Source organism: Dendrobates tinctorius, unplaced genomic scaffold (genome assembly GCF_039654945.1).
Source record: "Dendrobates tinctorius isolate UK_male_01 unplaced genomic scaffold, ASM3965494v1 ptg000093l, whole genome shotgun sequence".
NCBI classification, from domain to species: Eukaryota; Metazoa; Chordata; class Amphibia; order Anura; family Dendrobatidae; genus Dendrobates; species Dendrobates tinctorius.
In genome coordinates, this window is record NW_027361761.1 from 23,521,832 (window position 1) to 23,543,633 (window position 21,802).

The following is a 21,802-nucleotide window of genomic DNA, read 5'->3' on the forward strand; positions in this document are numbered from 1 at the left end:
GACTACACATCCAGACTGCTGTTATAGGAGGCTCCAGACTACACATCCAGACTGCTGTTATAGGGGGCTCCAGACTTCACATCCAGACTGCTGTTATAGGGGGCTCCAGACTACACATCCAGACTGCTGTTATAGGAGGCTCCAGACTACACATCCAGACTGCTGTTATAGGGGTCTCCAGACTACACATCCAGACTGCTGTTATAGGGGGCTCCAGACTACACAGACTGCTGTTATAGGGGGCTCCAGACTACACATCCAGACTGCTGTTATAGGAGGCTCCAGACTACACATCCAGACTGCTGTTATAGGGGGCTCCAGACTACACATCCAGACTGCTGTTATAGGAGGCTCCAGACTACACATCCAGACTGCTGTTATAGGGGGCTCCAGACTACACAGACTGCTGTTATAGGGGGCTCCAGACTACACATCCAGACTGCTGTTATAGGGGGCTCCAGACTACACATCCAGACTGCTGTTATAGGGGGATCCAGACTACACAGACTGCTGTTATAGAGGGCTCCAGACTACACATCCAGACTGCTGTTATAGGGGGCTCCAGACTACACATCCAGACTGCTGTTATAGGGGCTCCAGACTACAAATCCAGACTGCTGTTATAGGGGGCTCCATACTACACATCCAGACTGCTGTTATAGGGGGCGCCACACTACACATCCAGACTGCTGTTATAGGGGGCGCCACACTACACATCCAGACTGCTGTTATAGGGGGCTCCAGACCACACATCCAGACTGCTGTTATAGGGGGCTCCAGACTACACATCAGACTACTGTTATAGGGGGCTCCAGACTACATATCCAGAATGCTGTTATAGGGGGCTCCAGACTACATATCCAGACTGCTGTTATAGGGGGCTCCAGACCACACATCCAGACTGCTGTTATAGGGGGCTCCAGACCACACATCCAGACTGCTGTTGTAGGGGGTTCCAGACTACACATCCAGACTGCTGTTATAGGGGGGCTCTAGACTACACATCTAGACTGCTGTTATAGGGGGCTCCAGACTACACATCCAGACTGCTGTTACAGGGGGCTCCAGACTACACATCCAGACTGCTGTTATAGGAGGCTCCAGACTACACATCCAGACTGCTGTTATAGGGGGCTCCAGACTACACATCCAGACTGCTGTTATAGGGGGCTCCAGACTACACAGACTGCTGTTATAGGGGGCTCCAGACTACACATCCAGACTGCTGTTATAGGGGGCTCCAGACTACACATCCAGACTGCTGTTATAGGGGGATCCAGACTACACAGACTGCTGTTATAGGGGGCACCAGACTACATATCCAGACTACACAGACTGCTGTTATAGGGGGCTCCATACTAAACATCCAGACTGCTGTTATAGGGGGTGCCACACTACACATCCAGACTGCTGTTATAGGGGGCTCCAGACCACACATCCAGACTGCTGTTATAGGGGGCTCCAGACTACACATCAGACTACTGTTATAGGGGGCTCCAGACTACATATCCAGACTGCTGTTATAGGGGGCTCCAGACTACATATTAAGACTGCTGTTATAGGGGGCTCCAGACCACACATCCAGACTGCTGTTATAGGGGGCTCCAGACCACACATCCAGACTGCTGTTATAGGGGTTCCAGACTACACATCCAGACTGCTGTTATAGGGGGCTCCAGACTACACATCCAGTCTGCTGTTATAGGGGGACCCCACACTATACATCCAGGCTGCTGTTATAGGGGGCTCCAGACTACACATCCAGACTGCTGTTATAGGGGGCCCCCACACTATACATCCAGGCTGCTGTTATAGGGGGCTCCAGACTACACATTCAGACTGCTGTTACAGGGGGCTCCAGACTACACATCCAGTCTGCTGTTATAGGGGGCCCCCACACTATACATCCAGGCTGCTGTTATAGGGGGCTCCAGACTACACATCCAGACTGCTGTTACAGGGGGCTCCAGACTACACATCCAGTCTGCTATTATAGGGGGCTCCAGACTACACATCCAGTCTGCTGTTATAGGGGGCCCCCACACTATACATCCAGGCTGCTGTTATAGGGGGCTCCAGACTACACATCCAGACTGCTGTTACAGGGGGCTCCAGACTACACATCCAGTCTGCTGTTATAGGGGGCCCCCACACTATACATCCAGACTGCTGATATAGGGGGCTCCAGACCACACATCCAGAATGCTGTTGTAGGGGGTTCCAGACTACACATCCAGACTGCTGTTATAGGGGGGGCTCTAGACTACACATCCAGACTGCTATTATAGGGGGCTCCAGACTACACATCCAGTCTGCTGTTACAGGGAGCCCCCACACTATACATCCAGACTGCTGTTATAGGGGGCTCCAGACTACACATCCAGACTGCTGTTACAGGGGGCTCCAGGCTACACATCCTTTCTGCTGTTATAGGGGGCCCCCACACTATACATCCAGACTGCTGTTATAGGGGGCTCCTGACTACACATCCAGACTGCTGTTATAGGGGGCTCCAGACCTCACATCCAGACTGCTGCTATAAGGGGCTCCAGACTACACATCCAGACTGCTGTTATAGGGGGCTCCAGACTACACATCCAGACTGCTGTTATAGGGGGCTCCAGACCACACATCCAGACTGCTGTTGTAGGGGGTTCCAGACTACACATCCAGACCGCTGTTATAGGGGGGCTCTAGACTACACATTCAGACTGCTGTTATAGGGGGCTCCAGACTACACATCCAGTCTGCTGTTATGGGGGGCCCCCACACTATACATCCAGACTGCTGTTATAGGGGGCTCCAGACTACACATCCAGACTGCTGTTATAGGGGGCACCAGACTACACAGACTGCTGTTATAGGGGGCTCCATACTACACATCCAGACTGCTGTTATAGGGGGCGCCACACTACACAACCAGACTGCTGTTATAGGGGGCTCCAGACCACACATCCAGACTGCTGTTATAGGGGGCTCCAGACTACACATCAGACTACTGTTATAGGGGGCTCCAGACTACATATCCAGACTGCTGTTATAGGGGGCTCCAGACTACATATCCAGACTGCTGTTATAGGGGGCTCCAGACCACACATCCAGACTGCTGTTATTGGGGGCTCCAGACCACACATCCAGACTGCTGTTATAGGGGGCTCCAGACTACACATCCAGACTGCTGTTATAGGGGGCTCCAGACTACACATCCAGACTGCTGTTATAGGGGGCTCCAGACCACACATCCAGACTGCTGCTGTAGGGGGTTCCAGACTACACATCCAGACTGCTGTTATAGGGGGGATCTATTCTACACATCCAGTCTGCTGTTATAGGGGGCCCCCACACTATACATCCAGACTGCTGTTATAGGGGGCTCCAGACTACACATCCAGACTGCTGTTACAGGGAGGCTCTAGACTACACATCCAGACTGCTGTTACAGGGGGCTCCAGACTACACATCCAGTCTGCTGTTATAGGGGGCTCCAGACCACACATCCAGACTGCTGTTGTAGGGGGTTCCAGACTACACATCCAGACTGTTGTTATAGGGGGGCTCTAGACTACACATCCAGACTGCTGTTATAGGGGGCTCCAGACCACACATCCAGTCTGCTGTTATAGGGGGCCCCCACACTATACATCCAGACTGCTGTTATAGGGGGCTCCAGACTACACATCCAGACTGCTGTTACAGGGGGCTCCAGACTACACATCCAGTCTGCTGTTATAGGGGGCCCCCACACTAAACATCCAGACGGCTGTTATAGGGGGCTCCAGACTACACATCCAGACTGCTGTTATAGGGGGCGCCACACTACACATCCAGACTGCTGTTATAGGGGGCTCCAGACCACACATCCAGACTGCTGTTATAGGGGGCTCCAGACCACACATCCAGACTGCTGTTATAGGGGGCTCCAGACCACACATCCAGACTGCTGCTATAAGGGGCTCCAGACTACACATCCAGACTGCTGTTATAGGGGGCTCCAGACTACACATCCAGAATACTGTTATAGGGGGCTCCAGACCACACATCCAGACTGCTGTTGTAGGGGGTTCCAGACTACACATCCAGACCGCTGTTATAGGGGGGCTCTAGACTACACATTCAGACTGCTGTTATAGGGGGCTCCAGACTACACATCCAGTCTGCTGTCATGGGGGGCCCCCACACTATACATCCAGACTGCTGTTATAGGGGGCTCCAGACTACACATCCAGACTGCTGTTATAGGGGGCACCAGACTACACAGACTGCTGTTATAGGGGGCTCCATACTACACATCCAGACTGCTGTTATAGGGGGCGCCACACTACACATCCAGACTGCTGTTATAGGGGGCTCCAGACCACACATCCAGACTGCTGTTATAGGGGGCTCCAGACTACACATCAGACTACTGTTATAGGGGGCTCCAGACTACATATCCAGACTGCTGTTATAGGGGGCTCCAGACTACATATCCAGACTGCTGTTATAGGGGGCTCCAGACCACACATCCAGACTGCTGTTATAGGGGGCTCCAGACCACACATCCAGACTGCTGTTATAGGGGGCTCCAGACTACACATCCAGACTGCTGTTATAGGGGACTCCAGACTACACATCCAGACTGCTGTTATAGGGGGCTCCAGACCACACATCCAGACTGCTGTTGTAGGGGGTTCCAGACTACACATCCAGACTGCTGTTATAGGGGGGCTCTAGACTACACATCCAGTCTGCTGTTATAGGGGGCCCCCACACTATACATCCAGACTGCTGTTATAGGGGGCTCCAGACTACACATCCAGACTGCTGTTACAGGGGGGCTCTAGACTACACATCCAGACTGCTGTTACAGGGGGCTCCAGACTACACATCCAGTCTGCTGTTATAGGGGGCCCCCACACTATACATCCAGACTGCTGTTATAGGGGGCTCCAGACTACACATCCAGACTGCTGTTATAGGGGGCCCCCACACTATACATCCAGACTGCTGTTATAGGGGGCTCCAGACTACACATCCAGACTGCTGTTACAGGGGGCTCCAGACTACACATCCAGTCTGCTATTATAGGGGGCCCCCACACTATACATCCAGACTGCTGTTATAGGGGGCTCCAGACTACACATCCAGACTGCTGTTACAGGGGGCTCCAGACTACACATCCAGTCTGCTGTTATAGGGGGCCCCCACACTATACATCCAGACTGCTGTTATAGGGGGCTCCAGACTGCACATCCAGACTGCTGTTATAGGGGGCGCCACAATACACATCCAGACTGCTGTTATAGGGGGCTCCAGACCACACATCCAGACTGCTGTTATAGGGGGCTCCAGACTACATATCCAGACTGCTGTTATAGGGGGCTCCAGACCACACATCCAGACTGCTGTTATAGGGGGCTCCAGACCACACATCCAGACTGCTGCTATAGGGGGCGCCACAATACACATCCAGACTGCTGTTATAGGGGGCTCCAGACCACACATCCAGACTGCTGTTATAGGGGGCTCCAGACTGCACATCCAGACTGCTGTTATAGGGGGCTCCAGACTACACATCCAGTCTGCTGTTATGGGGGGCCCCCACACTATACATCCAGACTGCTGTTATAGGGGGCTCCAGACTACACATCCAGACTGCTCTTACAGGGGGCTCCAGACTACACATCCAGACTGCTGTTATAGGGGGCCCCACACTATACATCCAGACTGCTGTTATAGGGGGCTCCAGACTACACAGACTGCTGTTATAGGGGGCTCCAGACTACACATCCAGACTGCTGTTGTAGGGGGTTCCAGACTACACATTAGACTACTGTTATAGGGGGCTCCAGACTACATATCCAGACTGCTGTTATAGGGGGCTCCAGACTACATATCCAGACTGCTGTTATAGGGGGCTCCAGACCACACATCCAGACTGCTGTTATAGGGGGCTCCAGACCACACATCCAGACTGCTGTTATAGGGGGCTTCAGACCACACATCCAGACTGCTGTTGTAGGGGGTTCCAGACTGCTGTTGTAGGGGGTTCCAGACTACACATCCAGACCGCTGTTATAGGGGGGCTCTAGACTACACATTCAGACTGCTGTTATAGGGGGCTCCAGACTACACATCCAGTCTGCTGTTATGGGGGGCCCCCACACTATACATCCAGACTGCTGTTATAGGGGGCTCCATACTACACATCCAGACTGCTGTTATAGGGGGCGCCACACTACACATCCAGACTGCTGTTATAGGGGGCTACAGACTACACATCAGACTACTGTTATAGGGGGCTCCAGACTACATATCCAGACTGCTGTTATAGGGGGCTCCAGACTACATATCCAGACTGCTGTTATAGGGGGCTCCAGACCACACATCCAGACTGCTGTTATAGGGGGCTCCAGACCACACATCCAGACTGCTGTTATAGGGGGCTCCAGACTACACATCCAGACTGCTGTTATAGGGGGCTCCAGACTACACATCCAGACGGCTGTTATAGGGGGCTCCAGACCACACATCCAGACTGCTGTTGTAGGGGGTTCCAGACTACACATCCAGACTGCTGTTATAGGGGGCTCTAGACTACACATCCAGTCTGCTGTTATAGGGGGCCCCCACACTATACATCCAGACTGCTGTTATAGGGGGCTCCAGACTACACATCCAGACTGCTGTTACAGGGGGGCTCTAGACTACACATCCAGACTGCTGTTACAGGGGGCTCCAGACTACACATCCAGTCTGCTGTTATAGGGGCCCCCACACTATACATCCAGACTGCTGTTATAGGGGGCTCCAGACTACACATCCAGACTGCTGTTATAGGGGGCCCCCACACTATACATCCAGACTGCTGTTATAGGGGGCTCCAGACTACACATCCAGACTGCTGTTACAGGGGGCTCCAGACTACACATCCAGTCTGCTGTTAAAGGGGGCCCCCACACTATACATCCAGACTGCTGTTATAGGGGGCTCCAGACTACACATCCAGACTGCTGTTACAGGGGGCTCCAGACTACACATCCAGACTGCTGTTACAGGGGGCTCCAGACTACACATCCAGTCTGCTGTTATAGGGGGCCCCCACACTATACATCCAGACTGCTGTTATAGGGGGCTCCAGACTACACATCCAGACTGCTGTTATAGGGGGCGCCACAATACACATCCAGACTGCTGTTATAGGGGGCTCCAGACCACACATCCAGACTGCTGTTATAGGGGGCTCCAGACTACATATCCAGACTGCTGTTATAGGGGGCTCCAGACTACATATCCAGACTGCTGTTATAGGGGGCTCCAGACCACACATCCAGACTGCTGTTATAGGGGGCTCCAGACCACACATCCAGACTGCTGCTATAAGGGGCTCCAGACTGCACATCCAGACTGCTGTTATAGGGGGGCTCTAGACTACACATCCAGACTGCTGTTATAGGGGGCTCCAGACTACACATCCAGTCTGCTGTTATGGGGGGCCCCCACACTATACATCCAGACTGCTGTTATAGGGGGCTCCAGACTACACATCCAGACTGCTCTTACAGGGGGCTCCAGACTACACATCCAGACTGCTGTTATAGGGGGCCCCACACTATACATCCAGACTGCTGTTATAGGGGGCTCCAGACTACACAGACTGCTGTTATAGGGGGCTCCAGACTACACATCCAGACTGCTGTTATAGGGGGTTCCAGACTACACATTAGACTACTGTTATAGGGGGCTCCAGACTACATATCCAGACTGCTGTTATAGGGGGCTCCAGACTACATATCCAGACTGCTGTTATAGGGGGCTCCAGACCACACATCCAGACTGCTGTTATAGGGGGCTCCAGACCACACATCCAGACTGCTGTTATAGGGGGCTCCAGACTACACATCCAGACTGCTGTTATAGGGGGCTCCAGACTACACATCCAGACTGCAGTTATAGGGGGCACCAGACCACACATCCAGACTGCTGTTGTAGGGGGTTCCAGACTACACACCCAGACTGCTGTTATAGGGGGGCTCTAGACTACACATCCAGACTGCTGTTATGTGGGGCTCCAGACTACACATCCAGTCTGCTGTTATAGGGGGCCCCCACACTATACATCCAGACTGCTGTTATAGGGGGCTCCAGACTTCACATCCAGACTGCTGTTGCAGGGGGCTCCAGACTACACATCCAGACTGCTGTTATAGGGGGCCCCACACTATACATCCAGACTGCTGTTATAGGGGGCTTCAGATTACACATCCAGACTGCTGTTATAGGGGGCTCCACACTACACATCCAGACTTCTGTTATAGGGGGCTTCAGACTATAAATCCAGACTGCTGTTATGGGGGGGCTCCAGACTACACATCCAGACTGCTGTTATAGGGGGCTCCAGGCTACACATCCAGACTGTGGTTATAGGAGGGCTCCAGACTACACATCAGAGTGCTGTTATAGGGGGCTCCATACTACACATCCAGACTGCTGTTATATGGGGCTCCATACTACACATCCAGACTGCTGTTATAGGGGGTTCCACACTACACATCCAGACTGCTGTTATAGGGGGCTCCAGACTACACATCCAGACTGCTGTTATAGGAGGCTCCAACACAACACATCCAGACTGCTGTTTTAGGGGGCTCCAAACTACACATCCAGACTGCTGTTATAGGGGGGCTCCAGACTACACATCTATACTGCTATTATAGGGGGCTCCAGACTACACAACCAGACTACTGTTATAGGGGGCTCCAGGTTACACATCCAGGCTGCTGTTTTAGGGTGCTCCAAACTACACATCCAGGCTGTTGTTATAGGGGGCTCCACACTACCCATCCAAACTGCTGATATAGGGGGCTCCTGACTACACATCCAGACTGCTGTTATAGGGGGCTCCAGACTATACATTCAGTCTGCTGTTATAGGGGGCCCCACACTATATATCCAGACAGCTGTTATAGGTAGTTCCAGACTACACATCCAGATTGCTGTTACTGGGGGCTCCAGACTACCCATCCAGACTACTGTTATAGGGGGCTCCAGACCACACATCCAGACTGCTGTTATAAGGGGCTCCAGACTACACATCCAGTCTGCTGTTATAGGGGGCCCCACACTATACATCCAGACTGCTGCTATAGGTAGTTCCAGACTACACATCCAGATTGCTGTTACTGGGGGCTCCAGACTATCCATCCAGACTACTGTTATAGGGGGCTCCAGACCACACATCCAGACTGCTGTTATAGGGGTCTCCAGACTACACATCCAGGTTGCTGTTTTAGGGGGCCTGTAATGTATAATGTGGAGCTTGGCCTCCTTCTTTTGGACATTCTATGCTGCCTTGCAGATCGATCACTTACACTATTGTATATGTTACATGCAGTGAATGATCTTCTTGAAAATAAATCTTAGTGACGGCTATCCTTGTCTACATGAGATTATGGTTTTGGTTAGTGGAACTACACCAACAAGATCGGCAAGGAAGTGCCAGAATAAAACCACCCTTAGTGAATTATATATTTGTTTAGATGAGTAAGTCTTGTTTGGAGACAAAGGGCCAAGTATCAGTAGTAATAGATTAACTCCAATACAAATGAGCAATTGTGCGATTGTATTAGTGACATGACGCACGTGACTTCACTCTGTAACGTGCGGATCACACTGTGTCTTTTTATAGTTGTAGGTGAGAAGAATACATAGAGGGACACATTACAACTCATACCGATCTATCTGCAGTGCCTTGAAAAACTATTCATTCCCTGTGAACTTGTTCCACATGTTTTCCCAATACACCCACAAACTTAAATGCATTTTATTGGGTGGATGACCATGTCATGGTAGATTTGCAGTTGTGCCATACTCCTTCCAATTTAGGATGACAGATTGACTTGTACTCCGTGAGATGTTCACCACTTGGGCTATTTTTTATATCCTAACCCTGCTTTAGTCTTCTCCATAACGTTATCCCTGACCTGTCTGGTGTGTTCTTTGGTTTTCATAATGAGACTTTCACAGAACAGCTGGCGTTATACTGAGAATAAATCACACACAGTTCAATTCAATTTACTAATTATATGACTTTTGGAGGCAATTGGCCACTCAGCATTTTATTTAAGGGGATCAAACTACAGCCGACTGAATACAAATGTATGTCACAATATTCATATTAATATTTTTTAAAATAATTGGAAAACCATGTATTATTTCCTTTATACTTCACAAACACTTGACACTTTGTGATGGCATATCACATAGAATCCCCATAAAATACATATACAGTGGCTTGCAAAAGTATTCACCCTTGGCTTTTTATCTGTTGCAACCTGTGTTTAAATATTTTAGTAATCCAATTTGTGTGTGATGCATCAACACTAAGTAGTCTTAAGTTGGTTAAGTGAAGTGAGAAAAATAAAGGGATAAATAAAATTTGTGGGATCAAATAACTAAAAATTGTCATGTGCATACATATATATATATATATATATATATATATATATATATATATATACACTCACTGGCCACTTTATTAGGTACACCTGTCCAACTGTGTGTTAAGACTTAATTTCTAATCAGCCAATCACATGGCGGCAACTCAGTGCATTTAGGCATGTAGACATGGTCAAGACAATCAAAGGTGATTTGAGTGCCTTTGAACGTGGCATGATTGTTGGTGCCAGAAGGGCTGGTCTGAGTATTTCAGAAACTGCTGATCTACTGGGATTTTCACGCACAACCATCTCTAGGGTTTACAGAGAATGGTCCGAAAAAGAAAAAAAATCCAGTGAGCGGCAGTTCTGTGGCCGGAAATGCCTTGTTGATGCCAGAGGTCAGAGGAGAATGGGCATACTGGTTCGAGCTGATAGAAAGGCAACAGTGACTCAAATTGCCACCCGTTACAACCAAGGTAGGCAGAAGAGCATCTCTGAACGCACAGTGCGTCGAACTTTGAGGCAGATGGGCTACAGCAGCAGAAGACCACACTGGGTACCACTCCTCTCAGCTAAGAACAGGCATCTGATGGCTACTTTCAGCAGGATAATGCGCCATGTCATAAAGCTCGATTCATCTCAGATTGGTTTCTTGAACATGACAATGAGTTCACTGTACTCAAATGGCCTCCTCAGTCACCAGATCTCAATCCAATAGAGCATCTTTGGGATGTGGTGGAACGGGAGATTCGCATCAGGGATGTGCAGCCGACAAATCTGCGCCAACTGTGTGATGCCATCATGTCAATATGGTCCAAAATCTCTGAGGAATGCTTCCAGCACCTTGTTGAATCTCTGCCACGAAGAATTGAGGCAGTTCTGAAGGCAAAAGGGGGTCCAACCCGTTACTAGCATGGTGTACCTAATAAAGTGGCCAGTGAGTGTATATACTGTATATATATACACACACACCCTTTTGTTATGAAGCCCTAAAATATTCTGGAGCAAGGAATTTTCTTCATAAGTCTAAGTGTCATATGTCTGTCAGTATATGCACTTTACCGTTCCTGAAAGGCCACGGAGCCTGCAACACCATTAATAAGAGGCACCACTAACCAAGCAACATGAAGAACAAACAAGTCAGGGCGAAGTTGTTGAGAAGTACAAGTCAGGGTTGGGTTTTAAAAAAAATATCCCAATCTCTGCTGATCCCTCAGAGCTCCAACAAATCGATTATCATCAAATGGAAAGAACATGGTGCCACAGCAAACCTGCCAAGAGAGGGCCACCCACCAAAACTCTCAGCCTAGGGAAGGAGGGCATTAATCAGAGAGGCAGCACAGAGACCAAAGGTAACCCTGGAGGAGCTGCAGAGTTCCCATGCAGACTGGAGTATCTGTCCATACGACCACAATAAGCCGTACAGGGCCAGTGATAGGGGCAGGAAGACCAGGTAGGCGTCTAGGGCCCCCGCTCCTCCAGGGGCTCCCTGCCAGTGGCATGCCGCTAACAATAAGAGGGGCCCGGCGCTGCGCCAACCTCCAACCCCCCGCATCGTGCATTCAACTTAGCATCATAGATGCCGATACAGTTGAAAAGAGTGATGGAGGAGACAGCGTCATGTGACACTCCCTCTCCCATCACTCCCCCTCTGCATCTGACTCAGCAGCATGTGCCAGCAGGGGAGCTGATGGGACGCTCTGCAGAAGCCAGAGCTGCTGGGGAATGAGGAGGAGAGGTAAGTATTGTGAGTGTATGCATTATAGTGTGTGTGTGAGTGTGTGTGTGTGTGTGTGAGTATGCATTATAGTGTGTGCGTATGCATTATAGTGTGTGTGTCTGCTACACAATACTGTGTGTGTGGGACTGCATTACACTGTGTGTGTGGGGAGCTGCACTATACTGTGTGTGAGGGGCTGCATTATACTGTGTGTGAGGGGGCTGCATTATACTGTGTGTGGGGAGCTGCATTATGCTGTGTGGGGGCTGCAATATACTGTGTGTGGGGGGCTGCACTATACTGTGTGTGTGCGGGGGCTGCATTATACTGTGTGTGGGAGGCTGCATTATAATGTGTGTGTGGCTGCATTATACTCTGACGGGGCAGCTTTATACTGTGTGTATGTGTGTGGGGCTGCATTATACTCTGAGGGCATTGCATTATACTTTGAGGGTGCTGCATTATACTCTGAAGGGGTTGCATTACACTGTGGGGGGCTGCATTGTACTGTGTGTGGGGGCTACATTATACTGTGTGTGAGGGGGCTACACTATACGGTGTGTGTTTGTGGGGGGCTACATTAGACTGTGTAGGGGGTTGCATTATACTGTGTGGGCTGCATTATACTGTACGTGTGGGGCTGCATTATACTCTGAGGGAGCTGCATTATACTTTTAGGGGGCTGCATTATACTCTGAGGGGGCTGCATTATACTGTGTGTGGGGGGCTGCATTATACTCTGAGAGGGCTACATTATACTCTGAGGGGGCTGCATTATCCTCTATGATGAGACTACATTATACTCTATGAGGGAGGCTGCAGTATACTCTGAGGGGGGCTGCAGTATACTCTGATGGGGGCTGCATTATACTCTATCAAGGACCATGGGGAGTGCATTATACAATATGTACTATATGGGACCTGCATTATACTGTATTGAGGACTATCTGTACCAATCATTCTTCCTCAGCCGGAGTAAAGGTAGGTGCACATGGTCAGTAAACGATGTGGATTGGACGCTGCGTACTTGTGCGCCGTACAGATGTTACAGCATAGTGGATGGGATTGTGAGTCTCCGCAAGATAAATTTCACCCATACAATGTATTAGACGTGGGGATTCCACACGGTTCAATGAACACATGCGGATTCAACTACGATCAATAGCCGGCAGCGCTTTGGACGCAGCGGACATGTGCTGCATCCAAAGCGCTGCCAATTGCTGAACATGTGCACATACCCTAAAGGGGCCGGGAAACAAGCGTCGAACGGCTTCAGTACTGTTCATCACGCTTGTTTACCGGCCTGAACTTGGCGCTTGTAAATACAACAGAAATGTTTCTGTGTGACGATGCAATATGTCAGCATTTGGGGCCCCCACTTTAAACTTATGCACAGGGCCCCACTTTGTCTAAAACCGTCCCTGAAGCCGTACACTCCATAGAGGTGGTCTTTATGGAAGAGTGGGCAGAAAAAATCCTTTACTTACACATAAAAATTGTAAGGTTCATTTTAAGCTTGCCAAAAGACATGTGGGATACTCCCCAAATGTACAGAGGAAGGTGCTGTGATCAGATGAGACCAAAATTGAACTTTATGGTCACCTAGGTAAACACTATGTCTGGCGCCATACTGACACAGCTCATCACCCCTAGAACAACATCCCAACAGTGAAACATGGTGGTGAAATTCCAGGTTATGAGGTAGGACAAAGGCAAGGGGGCGGAATACTTTCACAAGCCACTGTAAGTGTATGGATGTCTTGTAAAAAAGGATGGATTTAGCTATCCATTCTTTAGTCTCCCTGCCGTATCCTCCTGGACACCCTTACTCCTGCATACTGTGACTATAAAGGGTAATGATCACCCTGATTTTCTATCTTTTATTGTGTCGTGCTGCTGTAAACTGCTGTTCATGATTTTTTTTTACTTTTTATGTAAAAAGTTAAGCAAAATTGACTGAATATAATAGAACATTAAGCGCATAAAGACCCGGCCATAAAGGTGTAATAAACCATGGAATAGTGAGCCAGCCTAGCATTGGATATCTGCACCAGTCAACGCTTCCACCCGTCATCTCTCACCCCACCACCTCTTTCCCTACAACACCCAGCGTCTCTATGTCTCTCTGGAAGTGCCCATCCAGCCTCTCACCCCCATAAACAGCACAACCCCCATGACCCACACATACTCCTGCTTCTAGACCTGTCCTCTGCATTTGACACAGTTGACCACTGCCTCCTACTAAAGATCCTCTCCTCCTTCGGCATCAAAGGCCTTGCCCTATCCTGGATCTCCTCATACCTTTCCAACCGCACATTCAGCGTCTCCCACTCCCACACCACCTCCTCATCCCACCCTCTCTCTGTTGGAGTCCCCCAAGGCTCTGTTTTAGGACCCCTACTCTTCTCAATCTATACACTTGATCTGGGGCAACTCATAAAGTCCCAAGGATTCCACTACCACCTTTATGCTGATGACACTCAGATCTACCTCTCTGGCCCAGACGTCACCTCTGCTGTCCAGAATCCCAGAGTGTCTATCAGCCATATCCTCCTTCTCCTCTCGCTTCCTCAAACTCAATGTAGACAAATCTGAACTCATCATCTTTCCTCCATCTCACAGATCTTCTTTACCCGACCTAGCTATAACAATTAATGACATCACACTTTCCCCAGTACCAGAAGTCCGCTACCTCGGAGTAACCTTTGACTCTGCCCTGTCCTTCAAACCGCACATCCAAGCTCTTTCCACCTCCTGTCGCCTCCAGCTCAAAAATATTTCCAGAATCCATCCTTTCCTCAACCCTCAATCTACTAAAATGCTTGTGCATGCCCTCATCATCTCCCGCCTTGACTACTGCAACATCCTTTTCTGTGGTCTCCCTGCTAACACCGTCACACCTCTCCAGTCCATCCTTAACTCTGCCGCCCGACTAATTCATCTCTCTCCTCGCTACTACTCCGCTTCTCCCCTCTGCAAATCTCTTGACTGGCTCCCATTGCCTCAGCGTATCCAGTTCAAATTACTAATACTGACCTAGAAGAACCTGTCTCCCCCATATGTCTCTGAACTAATCTCCCGATACCTTTCCTCACGTAATCTCCGGTCCTCCCAAGACCTCCTTCTCTCCCCAACACTTATTCGCTCCTCACCCAACCGCCTCCAAGACTTCTCCCGAATAGCCCCGATTCTCTGGAATTCTTTGCCCCAACAAGTCCGACTATCAACCACATTTGGATCCTTCAGACGGAACCTGAAAACCCACATCTTCAAGAAAGCCTACAGCCTGCAATGACGCCGCTGCCTCCTTCTCTCTCACCACTACCGGTGATATCACCTCAACCAACACCGGAACTGCTGCAACCCACCAACCTACTGTCTCCTTCCCCACCATCCCGTAGCATGTAAGCCCGAAAGGGCAGGGTCCTCTCTCCACTCTGTATCAGTCTGTCATTGTTAGTTTGTTTACTGTAAGTGATATCTGTAATTTGTATGTAACCCCTTCTCATGTACAGCACCATGGAATCAATGGTGCTGTATAAATAAATAATAATAATAATAATAATAATAATAATAAATGGGTGCTCTCCAAAAGTCCCTTATGGTGGGACTTGTGGTCTGCAGCAGGTTTTCCACAATTGTTTTCTAACATAGAACTACAATTATTTTACCCTATTTACTCACAAAGCCTTCCAAGACTCGCAGTAGAGGGCATCCCCTCACCCACCCATGTTCTAGGACTACCACCACCCATCTAGGTCAAAGAATCATCCGAGTCGTCAAAGGTCTCCTGGTGGTGACCTCCAACACTAGTGTGCAACTTGCAAAGTTATTTGGTGATCTTCTCCTTCCCTTGCTCTGACTGATATTTGCAACAACCCAGTTACACCATAATTTTGCAAGACCCTCATTGAGAAGCCACTTAGCTCTGTGGCTACCAGATCAGAACCCTAAGAACCTCTTATGACCTCTGCCAACTTCGGCGCCACTTCTGATTCAAGAACCTTGTGACGTTATTCCATTGCATGATGTTGCATTGTGACTACTGATCAAAAACAACACAGATAGTGAGAGGTCTGCAGGACTCGGGTCCAGGAGCCTCAGACTACCAGCGTGAATGAAATACTAGAGTCCTGTGAATCTCTTTGATCAACTCTAATTAGCAGCATCCAACTTTGAAACATCTAAAGATTATGAAAATTTGAGGAGCGATAGGCTCCGTGCCCTAGTCTGTTTCTGGTCTCCAGTCTACACAACATTGGGGTAACTTTCTGGTCTTCAGCCTCTCTGCACAGGCATCAACTGCACCTAGCAGGTGACTGTAGAAAAGAGTACTTGTGTGGCGTTAAGGGGAGAATAAGTATTTATTTTTTTCAGGGTTGCAAAATTGGAAATTTTAATTGTGTATTGAACACTTGAACGAGACCTGTCACTTGCTAAAAAAATTGAGTTAAATACATTGCAAAAATCTCTGAGCTCCCCTGATTTTGCTGCTTCTTTCCGTTTTACGCTGTGTCGCTCCATTTCAGAGATATCCACGTTTGTTTCATTTGGAGTGCATTATGTGAAATCTATGCTCTGTGGTTCATCTGGCGTCTTCTCTGTGAGTATGCACTTATAGCCCTCCTTTTCAGATGCTGCCAATCATATCTGAGCAACATCTAACACTGTTAACTATTATTTAAGGTTGAGGGCTGTGATGAGCAACATTTGGAAGGAAGGAGTGATAGCACATGCCCACAGAGAAGACCATGAAGACTGGAAGGAAGGAGTGATAGCACACGCCCACAGAGAAGACCATAAAGACTGGAAGGAAGGTTTGATAGCACACGCCCACAGAGAAGACCATGAAGACTGGAAGGAAGGAGTGATAGCACACGCCCACAGAGAAGACCATGAAGACTGGAAGGAAGGAGTGATAGCACACGCCCACAGAGAAGACCATGAAGACTGGAAGGAAGGAGTGATAGCACACTCCCACAGAGAAGACCATGAAGACTGGATGGAAGCAGTGATAGCACACGCCCACAGAGAAGACCATGAAGACTGGAAGGAAGGAGTGATAGCACACGCCCACAGAGAAGACCATGAAGACTGGAAGGAAGGCGTGATAGCACACGCCCACAGAGAAGACCATGAAGACTGGATGGAAGGAGTGATAGCACACGCCTACAGAGAAGACCATGAAGACTTGAAGGAAGGAGTGATAGCACATGCCCACAGAGAAGACCATGAAGACTGGAAGGAAGAAGTGATAGCACACGCGCACAGAGAAGACCATGAAGACTGCAAGGAAGGAGTGATAGCACACGCCCACAGAGAAGACCATGAAGACTGGAAGGAAGGAGTGATAGCACACTCCCACAGAGAAGACCATGAAGACTGGAAGGAAGGAGTGATAGCACATGCCCACAGAGAAGACCATGAAGACTGAAAGGAAGGAGTGATAGCACACGCCCACAGAGAAGACCATGAAGAAATGCCCAGTTGAGCTTCAAGCAACAAATATTGCGTTCCAAAAACAACAAAAGTGAATATCTTTGAAAGGGAGCGACGCAGCGCAAAACGGAAAAGTGCAACAGAATCAGAAGAACTCAAGAATTTTTACTAAGTATTTAACTCAATTAAACATCTTCTTTAAGGGGCACAATAGAGCTAATTATTTTTTAAATGGGACACAATTACTTTGAAGACGGCACTAAGGGGGCATAGTATATTTTTAAAAGGTCATAAAGAGGGCATTATTTCTTTCTCAAGGGTACTAATGGGGTATTGTTGCTTTTTTAAGGGAACACTTGGGGACTTATTAGTTTAGTTTAGGCATGCTTTTTTATTAAAGGGGAAAATTGGAAATGACTGCTTTTTTTGGAAGAGAACTCTTGGTTATTTTTACTGAAAAGCACACTCAAGTGACGTTATTACTGCTGGCGTGCCCGCTATAATTAATGTGCGCCTCTGCGGTTGTTATCTTGCATTAACTGAGTAAAGGACTTAATTTTGAGTTTCGCCCCCCTCATCTGCTGACCCCATAGCTACATCTCTCCTCTAAGTAAATATAATATTTGAGTGATATGTCTTCCCCAGGTACTGAGCCTTCATCTCATCATCAGACATTCACCCTTTGATGTGACAAGTGGTGCCGATTTGGGTCACCAGTGATAATGAGTAAATACTTATTCTTCCCCTTTATTTCCTCTGAATATACCGCCCTACTACATCCATGCACCACCCTCGGCTTCCCGGTAACTTTACTGTCCGTCTGCTGCTGATTCGGTTTTATATGGATGTTTACACAGCTAAGTATGTGATCAGCTCGGCCAATATTTGCTTTGTGTGTATCACTAACTTCTTTTCTTTTGTATATATTTGTCTGAGTAGTTTTCATTACTATACAAAGAAGAAAGCACCTCTGCCGCAACCCGTGTACGACCTTTCTAATGACTAGCTCTAACATGCGGATTCTGATCCGCTGCCATAAATACTCAGATAACTCAAAAATGAAGAGATTAATAAAGTTACATCGCCACATCAAAAGTTCTACAAGTTTCCAATAAACTTTGGTCCTGACTCATCATTTGCGTTTTTTTGTTTTTTTTTTAAAGTGACATTTCAATTTTGTCTGGTCAAATTTTTTGGCTGATTTTTGCTGTAAATTCTTCCTAACGGATTGCCAAATTTTGCACAAAGTCAAAGACTCCACCAGGATGTGGGAGCACAACTTGTGCAAAAAAATAATGAGAATATATGGCGCCCCCGAGGGTTCAGTCGCCACAGAGGTACAACACCTTCTCCTGAGGTGTAGTATCCCACTTCCCAGGTAAGATGGTAACACCTGACCATACTCCAGCACAGACACCTTAGAACAGCAGAGCACCCTATAGGGCAGCTGCTTTGGTTCATGAAGGGTGCTGGGTGGAGTTTAGAAACACTAAGAGGGGAAAGCTGACAGGAAGTTAGGTCAGACTCCCCTACTGGGGAAGGAGAGGAAGAGATGCAGCAGCCTCCTGTAAGCTGGAGCTGTTACCAAGGAAAGAGGAAGAGAGAAGGATCAGTTGTTCAGAAGGAAGATAGAAGGAAGATAGATAAGCATGGAACGTGAGGATGAGAGAGACTGGGGATGAGGGATGGTGCAGAGCCCTTCCCTAAGTTCATTGCGCCAAGGCCGGCCGCCAATATCCGAGGCTGTGTATGATACTAATGATCCTACAGCAGAAACCGGAGGAGTAGGAGTTGTGATCGTTTTATTCCCTCCAAAGACTCGAAGACACAGTGGCAATGTAGTGTGAGCCGGGACATGATTGTGTGGAGTCCCTGAAGCAGGCTACAGCCACCTGTCATACGAGTGGAGGTATAAGTAACATCAAGAAGGAGGAACTTGAGTGTAATTCAGAACTACAAGTACTTCAGATTAGCGCTAGAAAGGAGACGTTCAGAAAAGGCACATTTGGAAGGGAGTGCTGGAAGGGTTAATCCATCTGCCTAAAGACATACTGATAGGGAATTTAGATTGTGAGCCCCATCGGGGACAGTGATGATGATGTGTGCAAAAAAAAAAAAATGTAAAGCGCTGCGGAATATGTTAGCGCTATATAAAAAAAATAAAAATAAATAAATAAATAAATAAATCTGCCTGGGAGTTGGCTGAGTCCCTGACCTGAAGACTGCGGCACTGAAGCGGACACCTGTCTGTGCCAGAAACGTGAGTAAAAGAATTGAAACTGCACTCAGCTGTGTCATTGCCTCCTTCCTGCTCCAACCCACTCAGCACTGCTATATCTCTGTGCCTAACACTACACCTTCTACCTCAACACCTATTACTACTGCCCTGGGACTACAGCTCTGCCTGTGGAGAGCTATTACATCTTTGCTGCGCCCCACCATCTGTCCTAGAGGATCTGCACCGCAGCATTGGCTTAACACCTTCCTTGCCGAATACCACATGTAGCCTCACGAACTACCTACCTACAAACTCTATTCCATTGCAACTATTTTACATGGACACCCCGGGCCACACACCGGGTCGCCGCCACCGTGACACATCCCTTTGCTAGACACCGGCCCGGTACCGAGTGATCCCCCCAAATCACAGCCCTGGGGGTGATCCATATACAGTGAGACTAAAACATCCGAATCAGGAAAATCATGGCCACGTTGAAAAAAAAAAAAAAAATCAGACAAAACCAATAAAGTTAACTTAAAGAAAGGAACACAAATATTGAATTAGTGTTCGCGCACACTAGCGTACAGCCGGGTGTATGCTTCCCGGCTTTAGAGGCGCACTGATAGATTTTTAAGTCATTAATGTGCCAAGCTTCCCAGGCAATGAGAATGCGATGGTAAGCACTACTCTGAAACTGGCTGGTTCCCCACCAGCTCCTGATCAGACTCTTCTGACAAGCAGTTGGGCCATGCAGCTCCTCCGAATTGTCAATTTTTAGGAACATACCACCCTCTGGTAACCATGATGCAGGGAGGAAGAGAAGCAATGGCGCTGAAGACAGAAACTGTTCTACCAACAGGTAAAAGGGTTGTCTCATACAGTAAAAAGAACCTCTGTCATTTGCACCATTAGGGCATATGTAGACCGTAGAGTAATTTTCCCATCTTCTATCAACCAATGATACAGAATGGAGAGCTGCTCTGTGAAAGAGGCTCCCGCTTTGCCGGAGTGGCCACCATGTAATACTACATTTCTCCTGTAGTGGCCACTGCATGGAATATACATAGCTCACAATGCTAAGACCCGATCATCTCATCATCCTTTCATCCATGCTTTTAAAAGGGTTATCACTGAGAAGAAAACTCAAACAATACTGCAATAACTGGATTTGGGCAGCCAGTTCTCTGCCCCATTAGGGACCTATTTGTGGCATACATGCAATAACGGAGCTTGAATACATCCAGTTCTTAGCAGAAGTGTAATAATAATGATACATTACTGGTTTCACGCTTTCTTCTTGACAAACGTCTTTCGAGAACTGTTTCAGATTCGATTTCATGGTCTCCGTGAAGCTGTAATGAAAACACAACGATAAGTTTGAAAAATGAAAAACACTCAGCGCTTCCACTGGGGTAAATGAGCGACAGTGCCGATGTTAATCATTTGATTGCCCATGTAACGCAGGACAAGTCAGATCCTCTGGAGGGGGAGACGTTCTTTGTAACTGCTCTCCACGTTGGTCAACAGAAAAAGGTTCTGAACAGAGGACCCCTCTCTATTAACTGTGAAACACCTAATAAAGTACAAGAAAAATAATTTCATAAACTAGACCACCAAAAGGAATGCTAAAAACAGAAAATGTACTAAAATATCCCTTATTATCCTATTAATAATCCTAATATTCCTCCTCATTACTTTCTTGTGTGTAGCTGTAGGATAGCTGTAGGACAACTGGCTGCAGCAGGAGCCTTCCTCTCTGCCCTTTGGGACTACCCCACTGACTCATAAAATTAGAATATCATCAAAAATTTGATTTATTTCAGTTCTTCAATACAAAAAGTGAAACTCATATATTATATAGTCGGGGCTCCTTTGGCATCAATTACTGCATCAATGTGGCGTGGCATGGAGGTGATCAGCCTGTGGCACTGCTGAGGGTTTATGGAAGCCCAGGTTGCTTTGATATTACACAATATAAATAAGGGACCTGCAAAACGTCCCATA

At 48.1% G+C, this 21,802-nt stretch overlaps 1 protein-coding gene across 5 annotated transcripts in view; it reads right to left on the bottom strand.

Moving 5' to 3' along the window:
- LOC141098613 (adhesion G protein-coupled receptor F5-like) overlaps window positions 1-21,802 on the bottom strand; it is a 231,066-nt gene that overhangs the window by 67,503 nt on the left and 141,761 nt on the right. For all 5 annotated transcript variants that reach the window (XM_073586579.1, XM_073586582.1, XM_073586581.1 and 2 more), the window contains exon 3: window positions 21,078-21,150. In XM_073586579.1, the coding sequence (XP_073442680.1) occupies window positions 21,078-21,150 (73 nt within the window). The remainder of the gene's footprint in view (window positions 1-21,077; window positions 21,151-21,802) is intronic.